This window comes from Equus quagga, chromosome 2 (genome assembly GCF_021613505.1).
Source record: "Equus quagga isolate Etosha38 chromosome 2, UCLA_HA_Equagga_1.0, whole genome shotgun sequence".
Classification (NCBI taxonomy): Eukaryota; Metazoa; Chordata; class Mammalia; order Perissodactyla; family Equidae; genus Equus; species Equus quagga.
The window spans coordinates 81,843,727-81,871,446 of record NC_060268.1 but is presented as its reverse complement, the minus strand read 5'-3'; the positions used below and the strand labels follow the sequence as shown (position 1 = coordinate 81,871,446).

The following is a 27,720-nucleotide window of genomic DNA, read 5'->3' as shown; positions in this document are numbered from 1 at the left end:
TTGGAGGGGCCACTTTATGGTGTGGATGCAAAATAGCCAATAACCATTCTATAGATAAGAGAGATAAGGTGACCTTTACTTAGGCCAGGCTGAGGACTATAATCCAGGAAGGCCATCTCCACAGAGGAAGAAAGCATTCTGGACAAGCATAGTTTTCAGTACAGTCTTACACCTTTTTAGAACAAAGAACACACATTAAACATGCCCAGTATCCATAGTCATCAAAGTTTCAAGGAGCCACTCAGTTGCAAATTAGCAGGTCAGCATGACCCTGATGTCAGAGAAGGGGAACTTACCTTCAGGACTATTACATAGTAGTTAATCACAGGGCGTTAGTGATACTGGGCTCCTAGGAGGGGAAGTCTGCGTTCTCATCTGAAGAGAGTGCATGCTTTACTTTCATGGCGAAAGCAGATGGACAATGTGTGTCTGACAGGCCATAAGTCAGGCTTCTTTAGTTCAAGCTGAATCAGTTTTGAACCAGAATAGCTTACCCCATATACCTCAATATGTGCAAATCTCTCACCAGTGGTTTGGGTGCCGTAAAAATGAGTAGCTGGAACACTGAGAGGGCAACAGAGTCCCAAGATGTGGCCTCTCCCCAGGCCAGCAGGAAACCCTTCCTAAGCAAGTCCCATAGGGGGTTTGCTGTCCTCCCCAAAGCAAAATTCTACTTAATTGCCTTTTATTAGAAATCTTCCTGGCAATTAAATCATGAAGTGGTACCCAGTGTAAGTAAGTGTCCCCAGGACAAGGAACCAGCCCTTCCATCCACAAACCTCACCCAGCATCCCTGGCTCTTGCTCCTTCCCAGAATGAGGCCTCCCCCAGCTGGGTCTCCCCCTGAGGGCTCACCGGCCCAGGCCCGGCCCCTCCAGCCGCTCTGCCTCCTCCCCACCGTGAAGTCCTGGCTCACCCCCACCTCCTCTAGGAGTCTTCCCCAACCAACCTCTACCCCACCTACTCTCTCCCTTCTTTCGAGTATTCTGACCCTACTTGTTCACGGCCTCACTGCTCAAAGGGTAGTCTGAGGGCCAGTAGCATCAGGACCACCCAGGGGCTTGTTAGGCATGCAGAATCTCCAGCATCATCCGAGGCCCACACAATCAGATTCTATATTTTAACAAGATATGCCCACATAATATTAGCATTTGAGAAATGCTGGACCAAAGAGCATGTTTTTAAAAATTTATATTTTGAAATACTAATAATTATAGATTCACAGGAATTTACAAAGAAATGTATGTATGGTCTCCTGTACCCTTCATCCAGCCTCCTCTAACGTTAACAGCTTCAATATGAAAGCCAAGATATTGACATTGGTATAGCGCTCTGTGTGTGTGTGTGTGTGTGTGTGTGTGTGTACAGCTGTATGCAGTTTTATCATACGTGTAGCTTTGTGTCACCACCACCGACACAATAAATAACTGTAGCAACCTCACAGGGTTCCCTCGAACTATTCCTCACAGCCACAGACACCCCCTTCCTGTGTCTCTAACTCCTGGCAACCATTAATCTGTTCTTCATCTCTATAATTATGTTATTTTACACAAATTACGTAAATAGAATCGTGTAGTATGTATCCTTTTGAGATTGGGCTTTTTCACTGAGCATAATTCCCTTGATGTTCATCTAAGTTGTACGTATCGGTAGTTCCTTTGTTTTTTTTTAAAAAAATGTAACAACTTTATTAAGATGTAATTCGTATACTGTCCAATTCATTCATTTAAAGTGTGCAGTTCAGTGGCTTTTAGTATATTCACAGAGTGATGCATTCATCATCACAATCAATTTTAGAACATTTTCCTTACCCCAGAAAGAAACGCCAACTCCCCTTAGCTGACACTCCCTAATTCCACCCCACATGCACACACACACACTCCAGCTCTAGGAACCACTAATCTACTTTCTGTCTCTATGGACTGCCAGTACACCCAACTGTCGCAGCCCGGTGTGTTGGAAAGGGTGTCTGTTCCCTAGTGAACTGCTTTTGCACCTTTGTTAGCAGACAACTGTGCGTATTCACGGGGATGTATTTCCAGGCTCTCTCCAAAGCATGCACTTTAACTGGACATTTTTGCACACTCTCTCAAGCCGTCCTAGCTTGGCAGTGGGTCGGCCCCATGTTCCCTTTTGGCTCCTCCACAATGCCTCACACAAGAGAATTCTGCAGATGCTCCCAGACTGGCAAGGTCGCAGGCCTCCACAAGAAAGGGGATGTCTGGCATTCCTGTGGGCCCACAGTGGCCCTAGGAGTAGCAGGAGGTACCCCCGGGGAGCAGCCCAGGAGTAGACATCCCCTCCCCAGGCTGGCCCGAACAAACAACGGTCTCCTTGGTTTCAGGTTTTGGGCCCTTCCGGCAGCATCTGGTGAATTCCAGCTGGGAAGCAGTGAAGGTAAGCCCCCGCCGGGTCCAGCGCCAGTTGCTGGGGGGCCTGCCATCCTTCTGTGGCTCTAAGAAACCTCGGCTGCAGGCCTCTGGGTATCAGATCCACATGGGAGTGGAGAAAACAAATACTGGGGCCCTGGGAGAAGGGCAAACCTTTGGTCCTTAGGTTGTGACTCACCTGCCCCCAGGTGGCCCTTCTGGCTGTGTAGTAGAGAAAAGAGGCTAAAGGGACCTCCTGGGAAGGACAGGAGGGCCCTGAGGCAGGCTCTGCTGCCCCATGAGCTGGGTTCCCATGGCCCCCACCCCTTCTGGCTTTGGAGCCTCAGGAGGTCACTTCCCTCAGCCTCAGTTTCCCCGTTGTTCATGAAACAGGAGCACAGCAGTGTCGATGTTGCAGGCTGTTCTTAGAGTAAAAGAGCTAAGTATGTAAAGCAGGAAGTATGTAAGTCGATTAAAGCAGCTTTGTAAGCAGAGCGCCTGGCACAAGGTAAACACTTAATAAATGAAACAACACACCTTTATTTTTGAGAAAGTAGTGGTCAGGAGAAAGCACATGCCAGGACAGTCCAGGACAGTCCAGGAGGAGGGGTCGGTAGCAGGGAGCAGCCCCTCTCTCCTCCTTGAAGCAATGTCTCATGTCGATGCCCACACAGGTGTCACTCCAAGGCTCAGAACACAGCAGGCTGTTTATTCACACTGACGGTCAGTGTCATGTCCATCCACCTACGGGTCAAGCCAACGATGAGGTCTTGAGCCTATTCTCAGAGTTTCTCAGTCGGAAAATGCAGCAAAACCACGTGAATCATGCATTTGCATGACATTGATTTTCTAGGCTGTCTGCACAGATGCAGTCAAGGAAACTCATGGTTCTTGAGTTAGAATTTGGGGTTTTTTCAACCAGAAAAAAGCTCAGAGAACCCTGGACTTACTGCGAAGCCTCGCTGTTGCACACCACATACCAGAAAGGCCAGGTCGGAGCTTTCATGAGCTCCCAGGTGTCTGCAGCCTGTTCCTCACAAAACAGGACTTTTTCTGCTGAGTCCCGGATGGCCATGAGGCCTTCAGTTCCATTCGCAGTCATGAGAATGGAAAAGAGCCAGCATTCACCTCCCAGCTCCCACGGCTGCAACCTGTATGACCCAAGACGAGTCACCCAACTTTTCTGCACCCCAGTTTCCTTATCCGTAAAATGGGAAGGTTATGATAACTGCGGGGATTAGAGCAGGGCAGGGCACACTGCGGGTGCCCACTGATGTAATGCTTTTTTTTTTTTCCCAAAGATTGGCACTTGAGCTAACAACTGTTGCCAATCTTCTTCTTTTTTTTTTCTGCTTTTTTCTCCCCAAATCCCCCCAGCACATAATTGTGTATTTTTAGTTGTGGGTCCTCCTAGTTGTGGCATGTGAGACGCCACCTCAACGTGGCCTGACGAGTGTTGCCATGTCCACACCCAGGATCCCACCCAGGAAACCCTGGGCCGTCGAAGCCGAGCAGGCGAACTCAACCACTCAGCCACAGGGCTGGCCCCTTTTTTTTTCTTTCTCTTTTTTCTTTTTCTTCTTTTCCTTTTTTTCTTCTTTTTTCTTTTTTTCAATGTAATTCTTATATTACTGGAGGCTGTTCTCTCCCTCAGGGTTCTCAGTTGCAGGCAAACAGAATCTGACTCTGGAGGTTCACACAGGAAATGGAAAGATTGAGAAGCTCAAGCTTCACCAATAAAGCTAGAGAACCAGAAGCAGGCTAGGGGCTTCTAGGAATGGCAGAAGGATAGCAAACTATGGTGCTCTGAGGGGCCCTTCCTGGCAGATAAACTGTGAGAGAGAACTTCTATGGCTTGCTGGCCACTCAGTAGGGACAGGAAAGCTCATATGCATCACACTGTGTGTATATATACATCCCACCTGCCAAGGACAGCAGCCTGAAGGAGTGAGTGGTCAGTCCACACACCAAAGGCAGGTGGGGGCAAGTGCTGTCACCAGCATTCTGAGAAGCCAGGGCAATGGAGCTAGAAGGAAACTCCTCTGGAAGCCAGACCCTTGGAAGGAGAGCCTGGGGTCTCCAGCACCCCTGACTCCCAGCAGAAGCAGATGCGATTTCTCTTAAGGATGGAAAACCTCAGATTTTCCACAAACGAAGATAACCTAAATGTCAGTTCCCAAGCAAAGATTACCAGATATGCAAAGAAACAAGCTACCGTGAGTAAGAATCAGCAGAAGCAAGTTCTTGGGCTTCTAAATCATTCTGCTCGATACCATCAGAAAATAGCATAACTATATATGAAATGTTTAAAGAAGTAGAGATAGAATCTCAAAAATAAGCAACAAAAGACTCAAAAGATCCAGTAAATTGAAAAAGGGACTAATAGAGTTTATAAAAATTTAAAACACAATTGTTGAAGTGAAGAATTCAACAGATGACTTAAAAGACAGTTGTTTAGAATTACGCTAAGTGAGAGACTCCGGTCACGAAAGACTGCATATTGTGTGATTCTATTTAGATGAATGTCCAGATGAAGCAAATCTGCTGAGATGTAAAGTAGCTTAGTGCTTGCCTAGGGCAGGTGAGGGGCGACTGGGGGATATAGAGAGTAACTGCTAATGGGTATAGAGTTTCTTTTAGGGATGATGAAAAGGTTCTAAAACGGATTGTGATGATGGTTGCACAACTCTGTGAATATACTAAAAACCATTGAATTAGACTTTAAATGGGTAAATTGTATGAAATACACACTCAAACATACATGTATACAGCCGTTTTAGAGACAGATGAAGAGAAAATTCGTGAACTAGAAGATAGATCTGAAGATATTATTCAAAGGGCAGCATAAAGAGATGGACAAGGAAGTGAAAAAAGAAATTAAGAGATATAGATAATAAAATGAGATATTCTGACATATGTTTAATTGGAGTTCCACAAGGAGAGAATGGTAAGAATGGAAGAGAAGCAATATTCAATTAGATAATGATTGAAACTATTCCAGAAGTGATGAAAGGATCAATTTCCACAAATAAGGAGTCCAAAAAATCCAAATAAAGATGAGCAAAATCCATACATATACACTTCAGAGTAAAACTGCAGAAAATCAAAGCAAGGAGCTCTTAAAGTAGCCAGAAAGAAGAGACAGGCCACCTATAAAAATTGACAAGAGAATTAGACTAAGAGTAAATTTCTCAAAAACAACAATAAAAGCCAGAAAAGAGTGGCATAATATCTTCAAAAGGCTGAAAAAAAATTATCAACCTGAAATTATGTACTCATCAAAATCCTATTTCAAGAACAAGGATGAAATAAAGACATTTTTGTAAAAACAAGCACAAAGAGTTTACTACCAACAGGCACAATACTAAAGAAGCATCTGAAGGATATCCTTCACAAAGAAGGAAAATGCTCCCAGAAAGATGGTGTCACATGCGAGGAGAAATAGTGAGCCTGTAACTAGCGTTATTTGTATATGATAATATTAAATAATATACAATTACATAATAATAAAGTAATAATTGAAATTATTGAAGTTCAAGTCTTCTAAGGTCCTTGTATTCTATAGGACTGGCATCCAGGTCTCAAGTTTAGCCTTTGTTAAATTACATATGCATGGCAAAATTTCAGGAGTAACCATAAAAGAGTAGAAATGGAGTACATTATATGATTTTCAAGACAGTAGAGGAACCAAACAGAAAAAGAAAACAAATGAACAAAACCTCAATCAAAGGGATCAAAAATCACTTGTAGAACAAGGTGGATGAGGACACTGCTGCTGTCTCACTGAACACTGTCACTGGAGCTTTTTCTCATGACACTGGCTGCTGCATGCCTCCACTGGCATCATGGCTGCCCTAGGAAGCTGGATGTTGCTTCTGTCAGAGAGATTTGCCCCTGATTCAAAGTCAGAGATGATGAGTGCGTCAGATTGGCTGAGCCCAGGTCATGTGATCTTGCCCTGGCCACAGAGAGACTGGCATTTTCAGCATTTGTGGTGGGAGCCAGGCTCTGTCCTCCACCAAGACTCCAATATCAGGGGTGCCCCAAATAAGAGGAAGACCAAAGAAATAACAATGTTCATATGAACATAAAATATTAACTCAATTCTTCTCAGTTCAACTTATATTTACCCAGTTCCTGATGTGGAGCATAGAATCTACTGAAACAGTAGTCTCTTCCTGTTCCAGTTCCACCCCAACTGGGTGTCCTGCACTACAATTCTGACTCTAACTAGCAGGAGTTCACACAGACCTCACAGGTTAAGGGCAAAGTCCTCCACGAGATGCCCTCGCTTCAGACACCTGCTGCACTTCAGGGGTCCCCAGACCACCTGCTCTTCTGACCGGCTGTAAATTCAGGAGAGCTCATGACCCCCTCAGGTTTGATAATTTGCTAGAATGACTCATAGAGCTCAGAAAAGCACTCTACTTACAATGAAAGTTTTATTATAAGAATACACGTATGCTGAAGTTTGGAATGGCATCCATGCCCTCTCCCCATGGAGTCAGGGTGGCTCACCCTCCCGGCACATCAGTGCATTCATCAAAAGGGAAACTCCAGGGGCTGGCCCCGTGGCCAAGTGGTTAAGTTCACACGCTCTGCTGCAGGCGGCCCAGTGTTTCATTGGTTCAAATCCTGGGCACAGACATGGCACTGCTCATCAAACCATGCTGAGGTGGCATCCCACATGCCACAACTAGAAGGACCCACAATTAAGAATATACAACCATGTACTGGGGGGGTTGGGGAGAAAAAGGAAAAAAATAAAATCTTAAAAAAAGGGAAACTCCACTGAGCTTCTGTATCCAAAGTTTTTATTGGAGTTTCATTACAGAGATGTGATTGATGAAGTTATTGGCTACCTGATTGAACTCAATCTGCAGTCCACCTCCCCTCCTTGAAGGTGGGGCAGCTGAAAGTCTCAACCCTCTAACCATGCAATTGGTTTTTCTGGTGACCAGATCCTGTCCTGAAGCTACCTATGGGCCCCCCATGCATCACCTTATTAGCATAACAAAGACTCTTGTCACTCAACAAATTCCAAGGGCTTTTGAAGCTCTGTGCCTGGAACTGGGGACAGAGACCAGATATACTCTTTTTTTGTTGTTTTTCGTGAGGAAGATTCACCCTGAGCAAACATTGGTTGCCTATCTTCCTCTACTTTGTATGTGAGATGCCTCCACAGCATGGCTGATGAATGGAGTAGGTCCATGCCCCGGATCCAAACCCGTGAACCCGTGATGCCAAAGCAGAGCATGCAGAACTTTAACCACTCAGCCATGGGGCCGGTTCCCCAGATATACTCTTTCTTATACCACAGTTCCTTACAGGGGTTCCTCGAGGGAGAAGAGATGGCCAATAAATAAAATAATTATAACCCAAAGCAGATGCTGAGAAGTGCTACATTATGAGACTCTGAAGAGGAAGAGATTAATTTCATTCTGGAAAATACATGGAAAAAAAGGAACCTAAAGCAAAACAAGAGGAAATTATACCCCGAGAGGCCACTGGGAAGGCCAGCTGGTGGAAGCAGCAATAAAGAATGAGCTAACTTCTGGCAAGTGGGAATAAATTTTCAAAACCACCACAGTGGACACTATGCAGAGTGGCTCACTGAACTCTTCCTGCAGTCCCGAGAAGGTGATATTGTTATTCCCATCTGGCAGGTGAGGAAATGGATGCTCAGAGAGGTTGAATATCTGGCCCAAGGACACATGCCATGAAGTGGCAGTGCCTAGATTCCAGTCTCAATTGGTCCCAGTGAGTGAAGTCCATGTTCAGCCCACTTGCCTCTCTCTTTCCCTTGGAGAAGACAACACTCAGTTCAGAAGAACAGGACCACAAAGAAATGTCAAGACCCACTACCTAATAACCGATGGTGAGCAAAGTGAGGATGTTCACCCAAACGCCTCAGCCCTCCATCCAACTCATCATGGCTGACCCTCTGCTGTGAGTTCCTATCCACCCTCTGCACAGCTCTCCTGCCAGCTCCTGAGACACAGCAAGGCGATAGGCTGTTCATTCTTCTTGCTCACCATATTGCTGCTTTCTGGAGACTCTAAGTACCAGTGCCAGGAGCCAGTACCACCTCATATTCTTTCAAAAGAAATTATGTCCTTAACTCTTCTAGAAGTGCCTGAACCTGGAAAGGCAGCAAATAAAACAAGGGTCTTATAAAACTGGTCATGGGTCAGTTGGGCTAAGACATTATGTAACTGTCATAGTAAACCCGGCCCAAGTGGTCAGGAGGTCAAGGCTCTTGCCAGACCTGATCAATGTGATATGCAGAATAATTTCTCTTTACTCTAAAGATGAGGTGGCCTTGTGCCCATATTACATGTTGCTTAAAAAAAATCATCATAATAAAGAATAAAAGGCAGTGATTCCGAAAAGTAAAAAAACCACCAAGCTGAACAGAACTTTATGATGGAGGCTGGGTCCTGTAGAGCACGCTCAGGGCCAGGCAGGTAACTACGTACCCATCTAAGTAAGAGTAAATTGTTTCTTTTGATTCATCTTTGTTTTCTTTCCTAAGAGGATCTCTATTCTCCCTACCAAATCCCAAGATAACGCCTTTTTCTAACCTAAGTGAATATAGACATAATTTATGACATTTTTCGAATCTGGCCCACAGTGGGTTTTGTTTTGTTTTCTTGACTAATACGGAAAGCCTGAGATAAAAATAACCAGTGCGAGGATGAAAGGAGACCCCAACACCTCCCTGTCATCTACACGGACCTACCATAGCAACCAGCTCAGTGCCAACCACTTCCAGGGCGACCACTTTGATGGGGTGTGTGGACACTGACCTCCAAGGCTGGATAACCCAAACTCACTTGAAGCCTTTTCTATGATTGCTTACACCTTCTTGCTTTAATCTGATGACTATGTAGTGTGAACCCACCGTATCAATGGGAAGCGAAGTAGCCATATTACTCTACACATTTCCTGCCGGCCCCAGGGCAGCACAAAATAGGACTGTCCTTGCATTCTCATTTTGCAATGGCACAAGAATCTACATGAATATGGAGGATCTGTGAGCCCATGACAATGAGCCTGGGCCCTGGGCTGAAGGCTTCCTCCTATAGCGGCAGCAGCTCAGGCAAGGAGCCGGGCTACAGAGAGTTCCCGAGGATAACGGCAGGTAAAGAGAAAACCCACACCTGGTGGAGGAACGTTCCTTCAAGTTCATGAAGAGCGTCTGCTGTGGCTTCACAGCCAGCCCTCCCATAGACACCGTGCTTTTATTAAACACTCAGAGAAGTGCATTTACTCTGCTTATTTGGGGGAAAGCTTGCCATTTACAGACAAGTGAGTCAAATGTTTACTTCTCCTTAAATCCTAAATCCATCCCCACATTGACAGGATGACAAACCAGAAAAACCAGGGTAAGACCTTTCAAAAAGACTCCAGCACCTTTCCAGGGCCTTACTGGGGGTCCGCCTTCTTCCCCACCCTGACCCCCAGCAAATACAGCGTCCTTTTCCTGTTCCATCCCCCCATCCAGGATGGCCCATCACGCTTAGTCCTCATCTCCCCTTAGGCTGTGATTGTTTCTTAGACTTTCCTTGTTTTTGGTGACTTTGATGGTTTTAAGGAGTACTGATTAGGTATTTTGTAGACTGTCCTTCAATTGGCTCTGAATGATGTTTTTCTCATGATTAGCCTGGGGTTATGGGTTTTGGGGAGGAGGAGCACAGAGGTCAAGTGGCATTCTCATCGCATCCTATCAAGGGCACATACTGTCAACATGACTGATCACTGTTGATGTTGACCTTGATCACGTGGCTGAGGGAGTGTGTCTCAGATTTCTCACTGTAAAGTTGCTTTCTTCCCCTTTTTATACTACGCTCTTTGGAAGGCTGTCAGTCACTGCACGCAGCTCACACTCAAGGGGCAAGGAGCTACCCCCCTGGGGTGGGACAGAGTATCTACATCAACTATTTGCAATGTGTCTGCAGGGACGATCTGGCTCTTCCTGCCCCCAGCTGTTTATTCATTTACGTAATCATTTCTCTACGTCAGTATGGACTCATGGATGGTTATTTTATACTCTGGATTATGGCTCGTTTCCTTTTCAAAGTCCATCTTCTCCTGAAACCTTTCCCACCTCCTTTACTATCCCCATCGCTAACACCCTCTCCTCCAAGGAAAACGCAAGATTCCTCATTTTGTTTTCCACCATGTGTTTGATTGTATTGAAAATTAGACTAAAGCCAGGACTTTTTAATTAACTGCATTCCTTTTATATATAAATCCACACATGTCCTCCTGTCCTTGCTCACATCACTTATATTTCATTGATGCAAAGGGCTCCTTTTTTTAAAAAAAAACATTTTGGTGTCCTGAAATCAGACAAATCTCACAGTCAATTCCGTCTTATGCTTTGTTGTAGTTGAGCAGAGTCTTTGCTTTCTTGGTGGTTCACACAGTAATGCCCGGCCTTCAATCTCTGGGGCTTAGATTTGATGGAACACATCCTGTCCTCTCTGGATTACATACTCTCTCGGCATAGGAAACACCCTGGCCTGTTTATCTTGCTTTGCAGAGTCCAGACTAGAATCTTGAGGGCATTCGTGCTGTATTTGTGTTGCCATAAATATGAAGGAAATATATCCTGCGCCACACACAGTCTAATACCAGAGAAAAGTACACAGACAAGCATGACCCTGGGAATTATGCAGGTTACTCAGGGCAGCGGAACGTCATATTTGAACTGGGATGCAGAAGGCACCCCTAAGATCCTGTTTATTCTGGGGAGGGACGAAGCTTTCAGGGAGACAAAGAAAAAAAAGAGGCTCTTGGGCATGCCTTTTCTCATCTGCATCCCAGTCACATCCACTCACGTTAGAAGCACGTTCCACGTCTTAAAAAAATATCAGCATTATATTAAGGATGCCACACCCAGGATTCCAGAATCCACGGGGTCCCTCATGGACCTGCAAGCTGTGGGTCAGTTTGAGGTGCCATTGATGGCTTCTGGGGCCTCTGGACTGACATCTATAATCACAGATCCTTACGCTTCACCCCGACCAGCCTTGGTAAGGCTGCACCTCTCTGGGGTACTCCTGATTCTCCCAGCATTGGGTGCACCCCCTGGGCCCCAGTGCTCACACACTGTGCCTTCTCCCTGGGCAAGAAGGTGTGCTGGGGCAGTGTTTCCTCTCTCGCAGGCACTTGCAAAAATATCTAGACAGGGATTAATGAACCCAAAGGATCTATGGTGGTGAAATTTCAGGCACTCGGTGCCCCGGAGATGGGACTATGACTAGGGAGCCACAAGATGCATTTGGGGTAGCCATCATCAGGCAGCATCCTGCTGTGGGTCCCCCTCTCTTTTGCCCACTTATGAGACTATTCCTGTCCTTTACCTGTCTTGGTAACTATGTTCTAAGAGCTCACAATTTGGAGTCAGAAAGTCATTTAGCAATTACGTATTAAGCAAGCAATTAATCATGGTCAGTTAACAAAGAGGACGTAACAGCCCTAATCATTTATGCCCCTAATAACAGTGCTTCCAAAATATGTGAAGCAAAAACTAATGGAACTGCAGAGAGAATAGACATATCCACAGCTACAGTCAGAGATTTCACTGCTCCTCTCTCGATAATGGATAGAACACATAGACAGAAAATGAGCACAGATCCAGAAGACTTGAACAGACCATCAACCAACTTGACATAATTGACATTTGTAGAGCTCTCCACCCTACATCAGCAGAACATACACTCTTTTAAGTGCATACAGAACATTTACCAAGATGGACCATATCCTGGGCCATAAAACAAATCCGAATAAATTCAAAGGGATTCAACTCATACAAGTATGTTCTCTGGCCACAGTGGATTGAAGGTAGAAATCAACCATAGGAGGATATCTGGAAAATCCCAAAATATTTGGAAACTAAATCATGCACATCTAAATAAGCCATGGATCAAAGAAGAAATCAAAAGGGATATTAGAAAGTATTTTGAAATGAATAAAAAGTAAAGCCCAATGTATTAACCTTTGCAGCATGCTGCTAACACCAGACTGGGGGAACTCTGGAGCACTGAGCAACAATTTTAGAAAAGAAGAAAGGCCTCGAATCAACACCCTCAGCTTCTACTTTACAAAACTAGAAAGAAGAGCATATTAAACCCAAACTAAACAGAAGAAAGGAAATAGTAAAGATCAAAACAGAAATCAATGAACTGGAGAACAGAAACATAATAACGATAATCAAAGAAACCAAAAGCTGGTTCTTTGAGACAATCAATAAAATTGACAAATCTCTAGCCAGCCTGATCAAGAAAAGAGAGAGAATTAATTTTTCCTATTAACTTTTAAATTCATTTACCACCACCTGGCTTCCAGCCCTGGTCCCACGCTCAAAGTGCTACTAGTAAAATCGCTAAGGACCTCTTTTTACCATTTTATTTGACCTCCCTGGGGTCCTGATAGTCTTTATGGTAGACGCAGTATTGTTATTGTTCCCATTAGACAGGTGAGGAGACTGAGGGCAAGTTGACCAGCTAGACCTTCCTTTTTACTCCTCCTATTGGCTTGAGATGTTGTGCTGAGGATGCAATCAAATAAAATAATAAATTGTAAAGATTTAGTTGAGCTCATCTTTCTACCAGTACCTTCGAGATACATCAAATAAACATCATCTGATCGTTAGCTTCCCTTACCAAGACCACGCCCCCTTCCAACCAGCTTGCCATCCTCAGGCTCCAGCCACCAGAAAAGTCTGGAGTCATTGCTGTCCCTGCCTCATTCCCTCTTCCTGAAAACATCCACATTTTGATTGTTCTCAGTTTGCAATACGGCATTTATGTGGGAATAATTGTCATCTGTAACGACTTCTCTTTAGGACCTCTCAAATCCTGAGACACCTTCAGCAAACCAGCAGCTCAGATACTGTTACCTTTCAGACTCTCTTGCTGTCATCTGAGAAGACGACATCTAGCTCTTGATACCTTAAAAGTCTAGAACTCTGGTCCAAAAGACTTTCAGATATGGAAAAGAGTAGGCTTTGTTGAAATCCCCACTTAATTATTAGTCCTGTCTAAAAGATGGAGACGTCAGCACGAGCTAAGTGACTTACTATGAATTTAGTCTCTTCTCAGACTGCCCGCCCTTTCTACCACGTAGTTCATGTTATGCTAAGGTGATAGCTTGCTTCCTGAGACAGATTTTTTAATCTGAATTCTTTTAGGCAGTTAAGGGAGAGAGAAGAAAAACATTCTGAGTCTTTTGTTTCTTAATAATAATCAGCCTTAAATGATCCTCATGTTAAAGAGACGCGTTTCGGGGTGGCAAATCTTCTTCCCCTTCAGTCATATTCACACAATGATGAAATCACTTAAAGATGCATTTCTCAAACCATATCCCTATCGTGAAGCGACTCATGACTGTACAAGCCAAGCAAAAGGATGCCAGCGAGTGCTAAGAGCTTTGAAGAATAGAGGGCAGGGTGAGGCAGGGCATGGTGACGTGGGAACTCCTCCAGCAGTAGTAGGCCAGAAAGGCCTCTCTGAAGACGCGACATTTCAGCTGGGACCTGAGTGACAAGGAGAAGCTGCTCTGGGAAGCGTTCCAGGCAGAGGGAGCACCTGCTGCAAAGGCTGGTGGGTAGCATCACAGGACCTCAGTAACAAAGACAGAGCCAGGAAGAGAAGCGGAGAGGAAATCGGAGGTGGCAGCCTTGTACCTCTACATTCCACACCCAAATTCCTTTGACTATGTGCCTCCAGGTTATTAGAAACCAGACCTGTGGGAGGAATGTTCTTCTGGGCTGAGATTACTTTGGGTTAATTGTTCTGCTCTGTCATTCACTGGGAAAAAGTCAAGTGTGCCAAAAGGGATGAGGGTGCATTTCCATCTCGTTGCAGAGACAAGGTTTCTGTTAAGCAGACCAGAGGTTGAGGTTCTCTGAGGCCCCCCACAGGCCTGAGGGCAGCACCCAGAAGCCTGATTCCGCCCAGGCTCCCAGATGGAGAACTGGGAACCCCCCTCGAGCAGAGGGGTATTCTTGACAGGCCATGAGGGTGTGGTGTTATTTTTGGAGCAAAACCACAGGAAACGTATTCAGAGGTTAATGACCTCCAACCATGTCCATCTAAAAAGCCAACTCTAGGGGCTGGCCCCACGGCATAGTAGTTAAGTTTATGTGCTCCACCTCAGTAGCCCGTGATTTGCAGGTTTGGATCCCAGGAGCAAACCTACATACTGCTCATCAAAGCCATGCTGTGGCAGTGTCCCACATATAAAATAGAGGAAGATTGGCACAGATGTTAGCTCAGGGACAATCCTCTCCACCAAAAAAAAAAAAAAAAAGCCAATTCTAGCAGCAGTCTCTACTGACCTTCCTTTCTGACCAGATCTCTGAATGTGGCAGACTCCCCAGTGCTAGTCTTTGGCTAGAGACAGGGGCTGGTTCCCTCCTATCCTTTCTCTTTCCCGATCAGTCCTATCCAGTCATCACAGGCCAAATGCAACTGATGAACTTATAGCATAATTTAAAAGGTAACATCCCGAATGTATAAAGAGCTTCTGTGACTGGCAAAAGAAATGGTGAATGACCCTATGGAAAAGTGGGCCAAAGGTGTGAGATGCTTCACAGAGAAAGGAATGCAAATGGCTCTTACCTACATGAAAATATGTTCAAACTTGCTCATAAAAGAAAAGCAAATTAAAGCTACACTAAGATCAGATTGGTGAAAATCCAGAAGTTTGACAGCTCGTGTGCCAGGCTGTGAGGCCACAGGCACTGTCATAATTTGGTAGCGGGAATGGTGCATGGTACAGCCCCAGTGGAGGGGAATTTGGCAACACCAGGCAACGTGATGTATGCAGTGTCCCGGCAAGCCAGCACCTTTCTAGGAAGCTCTCCCAAAGATACACCAGCAAAAATAGGGAAAGACGTGCATAAGATGGAGAAAGTGTATATAAGAAAGGGGGGTGCTAAATATGTTACATCTTGGTTTACGATAATTTAAAAAATCAAAGATAAATCGTAAAATTAAAAAATGGTGTCCTGTGGAGGAGAAAGGAAAAGGAACTGGACTTCTTTGAGCTTGTTTTGTTGCTTTAACTTTGGAACCATGTAGAATATTTTATGTACTAATAAAACAAAATTTTTTTTCAAGATTTTATTTTTCCTTCTTCTCCCCAAAGACCCCGGTACACAGTTGTATATTTTTAGTTGTGAGTCCTTCTACTTGTGGCATATGGGACACTGCTTCAGCATGGCTTGATGAGCAGCGTTAGGTCCACACCCAGGATCCAAATGGCGAAACCCTGGGCCGCCGAAGCAGAGCCCACGAACTTAACCACTCGGCCACGGGGCTGGCCCCAACAAAATTAAATTTTTAAAAAAGCAATGCGTAGAAATTAAAAGTCAATTGAGTGAATGAGCCTAACAGTGTATCCAGTCAGTGATATAACCACACAGAGAGGAACCATGATGAGGAGTTTTGAAATCCAGCCATTCACTTTAAGGACAAAAAACAAACACAAAACAAAAATATCTTAAACTTTTCAATAATCATATTATTGGAGGCAAAGTTGTAGTATTGTTCTGAGAGCACTGTGTGCATAGTGTGGGATCAAGTAAAATGTGCAGTGAAGGATGTTTAGCATCTCGACCTTTGTGGCATCATCAGTAGGTTCCCCTAAACACTGCATGTATTCAGAACCCCCCCCGCTCCGGGGGACAGCATGACCGAGGAGAGCCACTGAAAGGGCAGCAGTAATATCTCAGTTTTACAGACGAGGCATCTGAGGCCCCTAGAGCATAAGTCACTTGTCCAAGGTCAAGTGTCTGAGCTGGTGCCTGAGGGGCAGTTGTGGAATTGAACCTGCACCCACCAGGCCCTAAGCCTCTTCTCCCAACTCCTACAATGTGCTGTGACCTCCAACTTGGCCCTGGGAGTACCGTCTCTCCTGCCCAACCCACTCCCTTCCCTAAGACATTTATTCTCCCTGGGCATTTCCCATCCACATAGGAACAGGGCAACACAGTGCTCGGCCAAGGAATGGCTCAAAGACTACCGAAAACATGAATGAGTGACTGAACGAAAGAAAACAGAGAAAATTGCCTTCTTTCCTGCTTGGACCAAAAACTAGGGGGAGAAAAAAGGGAAAATGATTCTAAAGGAGAAGCCAGGGCCCAAGAGACATTGAGAGGCCTCTGTGTCAGGGGGTCCCCAGGACCACCCTCAGGCTCCATGATTCACCTGAATCCAGTCTCAGAAAAGCTGTCATACTCACTTTTACTGGGTCCCACAGCAAAAGGATCCAAATTAAAATCAGCAAAGGGGAAGGTGCATGGAGCAAAGACCAGGAGAGCCCAGGAGAAGCTTCCAAGTGTCCTCTCCCAGTGGAGGCACGTGGATACATGTGAGCCTCCCAGCAATGACAGGCGACAACATGTGTGAAGTGTTGTTAACCCAGGAAGCTCACCTGAGCCTCGTTGTCCAGCGTTTTTACTAGTAGTCAGTCACATAGGCATGCAGTGCCCGCCTGACTGACCTCAGCTGCTCAGACTGCATTGCAAAAACAGGCATCCACCAAAAATCAGTGTTAGCGTGAATGCTCATCAAACCAGTGTGTGACCCGAGGCCTCAGGCATACAAAGCTGTTCTTACCAGGCAGAACAGCCCAAGAGTTCAGAGCTCTTCTCCCAGGAGCCGGCCAAAGGTCAGTCCTGAGGACAGGTCATTCTTGGGAATGCACAGGGTTTGAGCAGCCCAGGCCTGCAGGGTTAACCCTTTCCTGCCCAGCTTCCTAAGCAGAGGTTTGCAGGCCCAATCCCCCCCCCCCCCCCCCACCCCATCCTTCAGATCATTCCATTACTTCCTAGATCAGCACCTCCTTGAGGGTCCAAAATCATTTCCAAAGTGGGATTTGCAAGGTGGTCCACTGGGGTACAGGAGGAAAAGATCAAGATTACAATTTCTATGTTTCTTTACATTTTTTTTTTTTAAAGATTGGCACCTGAGCTAACAACTGTTGCCAGTCTTCTTCTCTTTTTTTTTCTTCTGCTTTTTCTCCCCAAAGTCCCCCAGTACATAGTTGTATATTCTAGTTGTGAGTGCCTCTGGTTGTGCTATGTGGGATGCTGCCTCAGCATGGCTTGATGAGTGGTGCCATGTCTGCGCCCAGGATTGGAACCAGTGAAACCCTGGGCCACTGAAGCAGAGTGTGCAAACTTAACCACTCAGCCACGGGGTCAGCCTATGTTTTTTAAAATTGTGTTAAAAAACATAAAATTGGGGCCAGCCCCGTGGCTGAGTGGTTAAATTTCCATCTGCTCCTCTTTGGCACTCTGGGTGTGCGGGTTCAGATCTCAGGTGTGGACCTACTCCACTCACCAGCCATGCTGTGGAGTGGTCCCACATGCAAAGTAGAGGAAGACTGGCACAGATGTTAGCTCAGGGCCAATCTTCCTCACCAAAATAAACAAACAAAAAAAAATCATAAAATTTACCATCTCAACCACTTTTAAGTGTACAGTTCAAATAGTGTTAAGTATGTTCACACTGTAGTGCAACAGACATGTAGAGCTCTTTATCTTGCAAAACTGAAACTCTATGCCTGTTGAACAACAACTCTTCATTTTCCCCTCCCCCAAGCCCTGGTAACCACCCTTCTACTTTTTGTTTCTATGAATTTGACTACTTTAAATACCTCATGTAAGTGGAATCATACGGTACTTGTCTTTTTGTGACTGGCTTACTTCACTAAGCATACTGACTTCCAGGTTCATCTATGTTGCAGCCTATGTCAGAATTTTCTTCCTTTTTAAGGCTGAATAATATTCTATCATTTGTACACACCACACTTTATTTATCCATTTATCCATCGATGGACATCTGGGTTGCTTCCACCTCTTGGCTATTGTGAATAACGTTGCAGTGAACATGGGTGTGCAAATATCTCTTTGAGATCCTGCTTTCAATTCTTTTGATATACACCCAGAAATAGGATTGCTGGATCATATGGTAATTCTATTTTTAATATTTAGAGGAACTTCCATACCCTTCCACAGTAGCTGTACCATGTTACACTCCCACCAACAGTATACAAGGGTTGCATTTTCTCCACATCCTCACCAACACTTGCTATTTTATTGTTTTTATAGTGGTCATCCTAACAGGTATGAATTTCTATGTTTTTAGTCTAAAAAATAAGAAAGAAATTAACCTGGACCAATATTTCCTAGCTGGACTGATGATGGCCTTGCTTTATATGTCCACAGGTCCTGGGACAGGCATGGTGTCCTGAGGGATGAGGGAACGTGTCAACCTTGGGGCAAAGGCCCTCCTGGTGATAGGGAGGTACTTCCTCTTGGAATCACTTTTAATTTATTAAAAGTATTTCAGCCCAGTTATTGGGTTTCAGGATTATATTATCCAGTTATAATTAAACTAATCCTCCAATTACGATCAAGGAATCCACAAAAATGATCTGCAAAACCCCACAGATAGAAGATAATACGGATAGCGCAAACATGAGCAAATGCGTGAAAACAGCTGAGCGGCACTTCCTCTCCCCTCAGATGTGCTCTCTGTCAGCCACATTCTGATATAAAAACAATGACACTCTCAGATGAAGTTGGCCCGAAAAAGGGGGAGGATCTAAGAAAACCACTGAAAATGTAGATTTACATCCACTTAATGACAATGAAGCCCACTTGAAGTGTGTTTTGTGTCTTGAGACGTCAAGACACCAGCTAATGAGAGTGTGTGGGTGTGTGCATGCACCTGTGCACACTCAAATCTTTTATTAATAGGCGCACATGATCAAAAACTTGGAGTCAACTGCTCCAGACAGAGAGATGGGAATCATGGGGCTGCTGTTTTTCATTACTGGATTTTTCTGGAAACAATGACCCAGTAGTTTGGAAGAATCACTGAGGAGACTGAGAGTGGGCCAGCACAGTCATCACATATGGAGAATGGAACTTGGCATCCTTAAGGAAAAGAGAGTGACTTTAAACTGAATCCCAAGATTTCCAAAACCACTGTGAGGCTGTGATCAGCCCTAAATAGTTGACACCGCTGTTGTGGGAATATCTCCTTTGTGGCTGCTTCCTGGAACTCCTCCCTTCTTTCAAACTTATCCTTTCTGGGCCTCGGTTTCCTCATCTGTAAAATGGGGACAGTTTGAGCACCTCATCAGGAGGGTTGTGGTGAGGCGCTGTTACTGAATCAAGTTCATTTTTGCCCACTGCCCCGAAAGCCAAACACTGAGATGAGATTGCAGCAGAGAGAGAGTTTACTCACAAGGCAGCCACATGAGGAAACTGGAGAATGAGCCTCAAATCCGCCTCCTTGAAAATAGGGACTCAGGGATGTTTATGGGATGGGGGGCAAGATGGTCTGAAGTGTGGAGATAGATGACTGGAGGTGAGGAGAGGTGAGGAAATTGATGACCTGCGCAAGCGTAGTCAGACCCCATGCCTCTTCCTAGGACGCATGTTCACAAAATGGTGGCATGAGCATGATCTGAGGGTGGAGTTTTTAGCCTCTTGACGTCAAATGTCACTCATCAGACATCTGTGCAGGCTCAGTTGATGAATTTGTGGTCTCCACTGACCTGAACTGGACCAGAGAGTCCTAATTCTTGAAAAACAGCTCATACCCCCATTACCATGGTGACCCAGGCTCCAGGGAGCTGTATCTACAGGAACCTGATGGGAATCAGGTAGCATATTGCCTAAACAGCATGGTTGACAATGGGCAGGGGAACAACCGAGAGCTATAATCAGTAATTGCAAAAAGGAGAAAAACTTTAGTTGCTAGCTACCTAATCATCAATGGCTAACTGTGCCGGTTTCCACGCTAGGCACGGTGCCTGTACACAGGAAGGTCTTTCGCAGGCAGCTTGTCTGGTTACCAGAATACTTTTTAAGCTTTTAGAACCAGAAAAATAGTACAGACATGTCCACTGTGAAAATCTTACAGAGGACAGAAAGAAACAAGGATCGCCCCTAATTCTTCCCTCGAGAGATGCCCATTTCAGTATGTTTCCATTTCCACAAACGGCTGCAGGAAACAGGCCAAGAGCCTGATTTGCTGGACTTCTTCCTGCTCTGGGTTTTTCTGTGTCGCTAAGTTGTTTGTAAGACTGTTTTGAGTGTCTGTGTTAGAGCAGCTGATAGATATCCTACACCTAACACGTCAGGCCTCCGCCCATCTCTGTGGCTTCTTCCTCCTCTTGACGAGCCCCTCCCAGCTCTGGCTTTAGCTTCCTTCTCTCCCTGTGGTGGGGGAGGCGGGGATCCAGACTAGATGGTGTTGAACCCCAGGCCTGGGTCTCAGCTACCACCTGATGGCTCCCTGGTCGTCCCTTCCAACCCAGCAGATCAAGAGGAATCTGTTATGATTCCTTCTTCCATTGTCATCCCCAGAACACCGCCCCTCCACGCCCCCCAAGACCCTCAGCCAGAGCCCAGGGCAGAGATTGCATGCAAGAGGTGCCTCGTCCACATCCGACAATGGATGGATGACTGAGGGAAAGAAGAACAAGGAAGGAGGAAGGAGGAAGGGCGGAAGTGAGGAGGGGAGGGAAGGATGGGAGGAAAGGATGAAAAGACAGGAGGGAGAGAGGGAGGGAGGCAGGTCTTTGCACACATCTCCAAGCCTCACTATTCCTTTCTGGGCACGCTCCTGCTGAACCCTCCAAGCCCCAGTCGGAGGCTCCTCCCTGTGGTCCTCTCAGGCTGCACATCCATGTGTGTGAGCTGGCTTAACCTTCATAGCAAGCCCTAGGAAGGAGGCCCGTTATCCCCATGTTTTACAGATAGGGAAACTGAGGCTCGGCAAGTTTCAACAATTCGCCCAAACTCACGCAGTCGGCAGTGGAAGAAGTGGGGTTTGGGCTCCTTGTCTCTTACCCCCAGGCTTCCCCAGCCCAGCAGGGGCCCAGCCTGCCCTCAAACCAGGACTCCTGTCATCACTGCCCATTTCTGGTCCCAGTCCTCATCTCCTCCGTGAATGTGACCCTCAGGCCACGCCCTGCCCTGAGCGGAGGACAGCACAGCAGGCACTGGGGGAGTCTTTCTTGAGAGACTAACTGAAGCCATGCTTTCCTGTTTCTGGTGCTAGCCCCGAGCTCTCATGTGATAAGGGAAGAATCCGATTTTGGAAAAACAGCAACTGTTTTGCAACACCAGCTGGTGCCACAGCCTCGGTGGATTTGAAAAAAATTCAGAGAGCAACTGGTGTCTTTTTTCCTTCCTTCAGTTCCCTTTGTTAAACTGCCATGTGTTCCTGGTGACCAGATTTTGGAAGACACGGAGACAGGAAGACTTGGGAGAAAGAGGCAGAAGGCGGGGCTCCCTGCTTCCCCAGGAGCTTTGCAACGGATGGGGTTCAGGCTTTTCTGAGGGATTATGGGCCCGGCATGGGCAGTCGGCACCCGAGCCTGCCCATTCCTCTGGCTGGAGCAGGACCCTGGAGGCCACCTTGGTGAGGGTGGTTGCTCCGGGCTCCCCGCTTTAGCACACTCTGCAACTCTAGCTGAGAAAACGTGCCAGTCCGGAAAGCACAACCCCCTGGCTCTCTCGAGGCCTGCACAGAAGTGACACCCCCTTTCCTAAACAACCAGCCCTTCTCCGCAGAAGGCATGGTGGCAGCCAGCGGCCTGGCGTCTGTTTGTGCAGCATGTTCTACTCACTGCTTCTGACGGGCCCAGGCGCATCAAATTCTAATAAATGTTACTTTTGATAAATTCCTCTTGCATGACTTTCTCAAATGAATATGGGCTAATTAGAAGCATTGATCCCCCACAGAAAGCCCCCATTGTGTGCCAGCACATAATAATGTAATATTTGTGAAAACCCCTCTGATGTTTAATTATCCCCATTTCACAGATTAGAAAACTGACGTGCACCAAGGTTCAATAATATGCCCAAGTGGATCTATTGAAAGGTGGAAGAGCCAGGTCTCAAACCCATGTCTTTCTGACCCCCAAGCCCATGCCTTTCCCTGCGGAGCTACGGTTGGGGTCTGGCTCTGCACATTGACCCCTTCTGTCCTGCGTCCTCCTCAACACAGGCTTAGGCTGGCGATGACCACCAGCTTGGCTTATTTCTCTAAAGTGCCCTTTGTGCCATGAGTCACAGTGTAGGTGATCCAGGACACCAAGTGTGTGTGTGTGCACTCATGCGTGTGTGCATGTTTGAGAGAGGGAGAGCAGAGTGTCCACATGAGGCAGTGCCTGGAGGCTTGCTCCATGTTTCCAGTTGGAAAGAGCTCCTCAATATCTCAAATCGGATCCCGACGGCAGTCCCGGGTCGTCTGCGGCCCCTCAAGCTTTATAACGAGCTGGATGGATGAGCTGGCATGTATCTCAAACTCGACCAGGCCTCATCTCATTAGCAACTGGAAGGCCTCTATTGGTCAGCCCCGGGGCTGCTAGAACGCAATACCACAGACTGGGTGGCAAAACAGCGGACGTTTATTTCTCACAGTTCTCGAGGCTGGGGAGTCCCCGATCAAGGCAGCAGCAGCTTCACTTCCTGGTGGGAGCCCTCTTCTTAGGGGGCAGACGGCCGCCTGCTGTGTCCTCACCTGGCAGAGAAAGAAAGGCTCTGGGCTCTTCATCTTCTTGTAAGGACGCTAATCTCATCCTGGGGGCCCCACCGTCCTGACCTCATTTAAAGCTAATTACCTCCCAGGGGGCTCATCTCCAAATACTGTCACATGCCAGGTTAGAGGGGACACAAACATTCAGTCCCTAGAAGCCCCCTACACGGATACATCCAACCACCCCTCCTGGTGACCTCAGAACGGCTGCAGACCTCCATCGCTGTGCAAGCAGCTCGGCCAGGCCCAGGCAAGGCCTGTGGCCAGTGGAGGCTGCAGGTGCTCTCCTGTCGGCCCTCCATCCTCCAGGGGGATGTCTGTTGGGTCCAGTTGGTCTTCCCCCTGCTTGAAGGGCTCCAGGAGAACCAGCAAGGGTTGGGACTTCCAGCCCCGCAGCGTGAGTGACAATGGTTGCTTCATCCCAGGGGAGGCTGGCTGCACATTAGCAGAGTCCCTGTCACTGGTGACAGGGCAGATCCACCAAGCTGCAGGCTCTGCCTTCATCAGGACAACTGTGGAGGGAAAGAGGAAGAGGGTGACATTCTAATTAGGAAGAAAAAATATACCAGGAAGATACAGGAGAATAATTTCAAGGCAACACGTGAACAAGTTCAAGTTTATAGTGGCCCACAATTCCTTATCTGAAATTCCGATATCCAAAGACCTGTAAAAATTAGAAGTTTTTAAAAAGTTATTTGGTGGCAAAAAGTGACCTGAGTTGATATGAGGCAACGTGTGACATCTGTGGCTGGTTATGGAGTGCAGCGCCAGACCAGCAGCTCTGGTGGAATCCAGCCCGTGGATTCTAATGTCAGTCTGAAGTCCAGTGTGTTTGAGCACCAGATCAGAAGCTGGAAAGGAAATACCTGATGAACAGAAGCGGGACCTTCTAATCTCCTGGGCCTCGTCTTTCAGATAAGTAAAATACACAGGGGACTCAAGTCTAACGTCAAATGCCCTCCCTTCCATGCCAGCTCTATGAATGCCAAGGAGATCTACGGTTTGGCTTCCCTGCACTTTCTACTTTGGCAAGAGTGATGCTCTCATGGACTTAGAGAGTTATGGATTGAGTTGTGTCCCCCCAAAAGATGTTGAAGTCCTCACCCCCAGTACCTGTGACTCTGCCCTTATGTGGACAGGGTCTTTGCAAATAATCAAGTTAAGATGAGGTCGTTAGGGTGGGCTCTAATCCAATATGACTAGTGTCCTCAGAAAACAGGGAAATCTGGACACAGAGACAGACATGCCCAGAGGGAAGGCTATGTGAAGATTGGCGTCATGCTGCCACAAGCCAAGGAGAGTCTAGGGCTACCAGAAGCTGAAAGAAGCAAGCTAGGATCCTTCTACAGGGCTCAGAGGGAGCACCGCCCTGCTGCCACCTTGATTTGGGACTTCTTTCCTGCAGGACCGTGAGATGATAAGGTTCTGTTCTGAGCCATCCCGTCTGTGGTCCGTTATCATCACAGCCACAGGAAACTCACTCTCCCCGAACCCAGCCCCTAAACTCAGGCAGCAGCTGGAGGGTCTTTGACAAGACATCCAGAGGCTCTCTCTTCTCTCCTTCCTCAGCTGGCTTGAGGTGGGCTGGAAAGAAAAACCTATGGTGGAGAAAAAAACCGGGGTTCCTGTTGTGGCTTGCCTTGTCTGGGCTTTACGTTAGTTAGAGACAGCTCTGAAGCAGAGCTGCGTTCTTATGTGAAGAGGAGGCATTGACCAATCACTGCTGGGCGGGGGGGGGGGGGGACTGGGGGAGTTGCTGAGCCAGAGAGGGCCTGCCCCTGCCCGGCTCAGGGTGGATGTCTCTGTCCCAGGGCACTGCTTTCTTTGCAGGCTTACTGAGCATAATTAATCAATGTTTCCATTGCCAACCAAACTAGGACAGCTCTTCAGGGCACAGCACTGAAAGCAGATTCCCAGGCAACTCTATTTGGTTCTGAGGCTCCTGTGCAGCCTTTTCTCAGAGCCAGACCCCATGAGAACTCTGCTGAGTAGAAGAAACTCATTCTGCCCGGATGGTTGGGTTCCAAGAAGCAGCCCTGAGCCAAGCCAAGGACTCCTTATCCTCATGACAGAGCCAAAGGTGACCCAAGAGTGGTGCCTTCCAGCCCCCACTCCCTGAATTGGGAGCATCCTGAAGGAGCTGGGGCCAGTGCAACCTTGCTCAACCCCTGCAGGACAGGGGACCCAGATGGCGTCACAAGGAACTCGGGCTTGTCTAGAACCCCCTTGGTCTGTTGGGCCCTTGGAATGTCCACCTGGAAGCTCAGCCCACTTCCTCTATGGCCCTCCAGCCCACTGCCCTGTGTGGCCTGGCTCTCCTTCCTGCCTCCCACCATCAAGCAGGCAAACGAATTCTCCCTCAAGGCCCAAGTGGGGATGTGGTCTTGGCATTTACTTTTGGAAATGAACAAAGCCTGAGCTGGTCCAGGGAACTGGGCTTCTGAGGTGGTATCTGGAGGACAGAGCAGAGCCCCTCAGGAAGGCTGACCTGGTTGAGGACAGACCTGAGACACCAAAAGTCAGCCAGAAGGAACACAGCCCTCCTGTGGAAAGCAGCACAGGCAGACCCACATCTGGACACGCCATCCCTGCCCGGCTCCTCCACAGCCCAGGGCCAGGCCCTGGAATCTCCTGCCTGCGATCTTAGGGCAGACCAAACAGCCCTTGCTGCACCCTCCACGCAGCGATGCATGCTCCTGGATGTCCTGAAATGCCAGGAAAGGGAGTCAAGAAAAATGGAGATGCTAATCCAAAACCATCTTGTTGACAAGCACGGCTCCTGGTACAGGGAAAGGATTTGGCCTTTTCAGGATGATCTTTAGTTTCCTAATTCAACTTTTACCAACAGTGAAATGCACACCTCTAAGATCTCACTCTCCTGCTTTTCTCCCTTCCAAACTGTCTGCCATTTCTCCTGCCCTTGGAAGAGGATGCTCCCTGACCTTGAGTTTTCTCCATAGCCCTTCTCCTCCTCTCCCTGTGCTGGCGACATCTAGATCTCACCTAGACTCGTGGCTTTTGCTGCCCTGACTTGCCAGCGTCTCCCCAGAAGCCTCTCTGTGAGCTCCAAGCACACAGAGCAGAGGGACCAACTCCCTTTGGGTCCTTCAAACTCAGCAGTCCAAAGTCAACCCTAAGGAGCCCTCCAGCCCACTCCGCCGCCTCCTCCATCCTCAGGAGGCAGCTCTGACTCATTCGCGCCTGTGCACAATGCTTAGGTGGCTTCCTTTTGCCCTAAGGATCAAATCCAACCTCTAAGACTCAATCTGGCTTCCACAGACTTCTCTAGCTTTGTTCTCATCCTTCCCTGATGTGTAGTGCCGTCGATACATTATTGGGGTGGTGGGTTACTTCTCAAAATGCCTGGGGGTGCTACAGGCAGTTAATGCACGGATCCAAGTCCAGGGTGCTAAACGCCCTGTCCTTGGAGGTGCAGGGCACACAGAAGAAGGCTTCTGCCCTCCACCCGCAGCCTGCCGCTGCCAGAGTGCCAAGTCATACCACGTTTCTCAAAGGCCTCAGGCTCTCACGCTGCCCTGTTTCTCTGCAGCTCCCTCTGCCTGGCACGCCCTTCTCCTCTTCTTCACCTGGCTCACCCTGTTCTGTGCCTTAGAACTCCCTGCATCCCCTCTGTGAACTATGTCCCAACCCGCAGGCTGGATCAGACATGCCTCTGGGGTACCACACCTCGATGGGAACGGCTTCCTGGGGCCTCCAGAGGCAGGAACCATGGCGCTTCTGCCGGCCCCTTGCCACTGTGTGAGCTCCTTGAGGGCAGGGTCTAGGCCCATGGAAGACCCCTGGGAGTGGCATGGATGATCCCAAGTGTTGGCTTTTCAGGGACTCCCCCTGGCCCTCCATCAAACGAGGTGAGTCTGCCTGCTTCTTTCTGCAGGAGCTCTCCAAGCTGGGCCTGGGGAGTGACAGGGAAGTGGAGCTGCGGACTCTTCAGCTGCCTGTGGATTACAGGGAGGTGAAGCAGAGGGTCACCAGAATCTGGGAAGATCTTCAACCGCAAGTAAATGACAGCTGGGGAGGCGGTGGGGCAGGAGTAGGCGTAGGAGGCTGAAGACGTGGTGGAGCCCCAGAGCCCAGGAACCCCTGGACCCTCATTCTAGGGTTGATGGCTGAAGTGCACCCTGCCCCCACATCCCACCAGTAAGGTCCCAGGCGATTTTGTAAGGTCCTGGGTCTGTTTGCAAAAGTTTAAGCTGAAATATAGCGTAGCTCTTGGAAAGAGACTCTGGAGAGAGAGAAGGAAGAAAAGAAATGAAAGCTTTATTCCCAGTCAGGGCTCAAAGACAGTTTCCAGCTAACAGAGAGGCAGGCCACTGGGTTAGGTCCCAGCCCTGCCCCTGCAGAGCAGGTTGGCTGTGAGGTGGGATGTGAGGCGAGGACCTTTTGGGCCTTGGAGAGTAGTTGGAGGGTCGCTCACACTGGGAGGTGGGAGAGTAGCCCATCCGGGGAGGGCCCATCTTCATCACACAGCCTGTTTTATTCAAACAGAGTTAATACATAAAAAAACGGGTACAAATATCCAAAAAAACGAAGACCAGATGATGAGATTAACAAAACCTACACCACCAAACCATTAAGACAACACCCCAAATGTTTTGATAAAACATTCAGCAGCTATTTTTCAAAGAGGAAGAATAATCATCTAAAAAAGTTCGAACAATATTTTGTTAGGCTGTTCCTAACTTCCTTTATTAGAGTTTCATAAAAGAGATGGAAGATTGCACTGCAATGCTAAGCTTCTCCAGATACCAGCT

At 47.3% G+C, this 27,720-nt stretch overlaps 1 protein-coding gene across 1 annotated transcript in view; it reads left to right on the top strand.

Moving 5' to 3' along the window:
- PGPEP1L (pyroglutamyl-peptidase I like) overlaps nt 1-27,720 on the top strand; it is a 33,847-nt gene that overhangs the window by 4,207 nt on the left and 1,920 nt on the right. Inside the window, 2 exon segments of the mRNA XM_046655030.1 lie at nt 2,345-2,397; nt 26,844-26,966. Coding sequence (XP_046510986.1) covers nt 2,345-2,397; nt 26,844-26,966 — 176 coding nt within the window.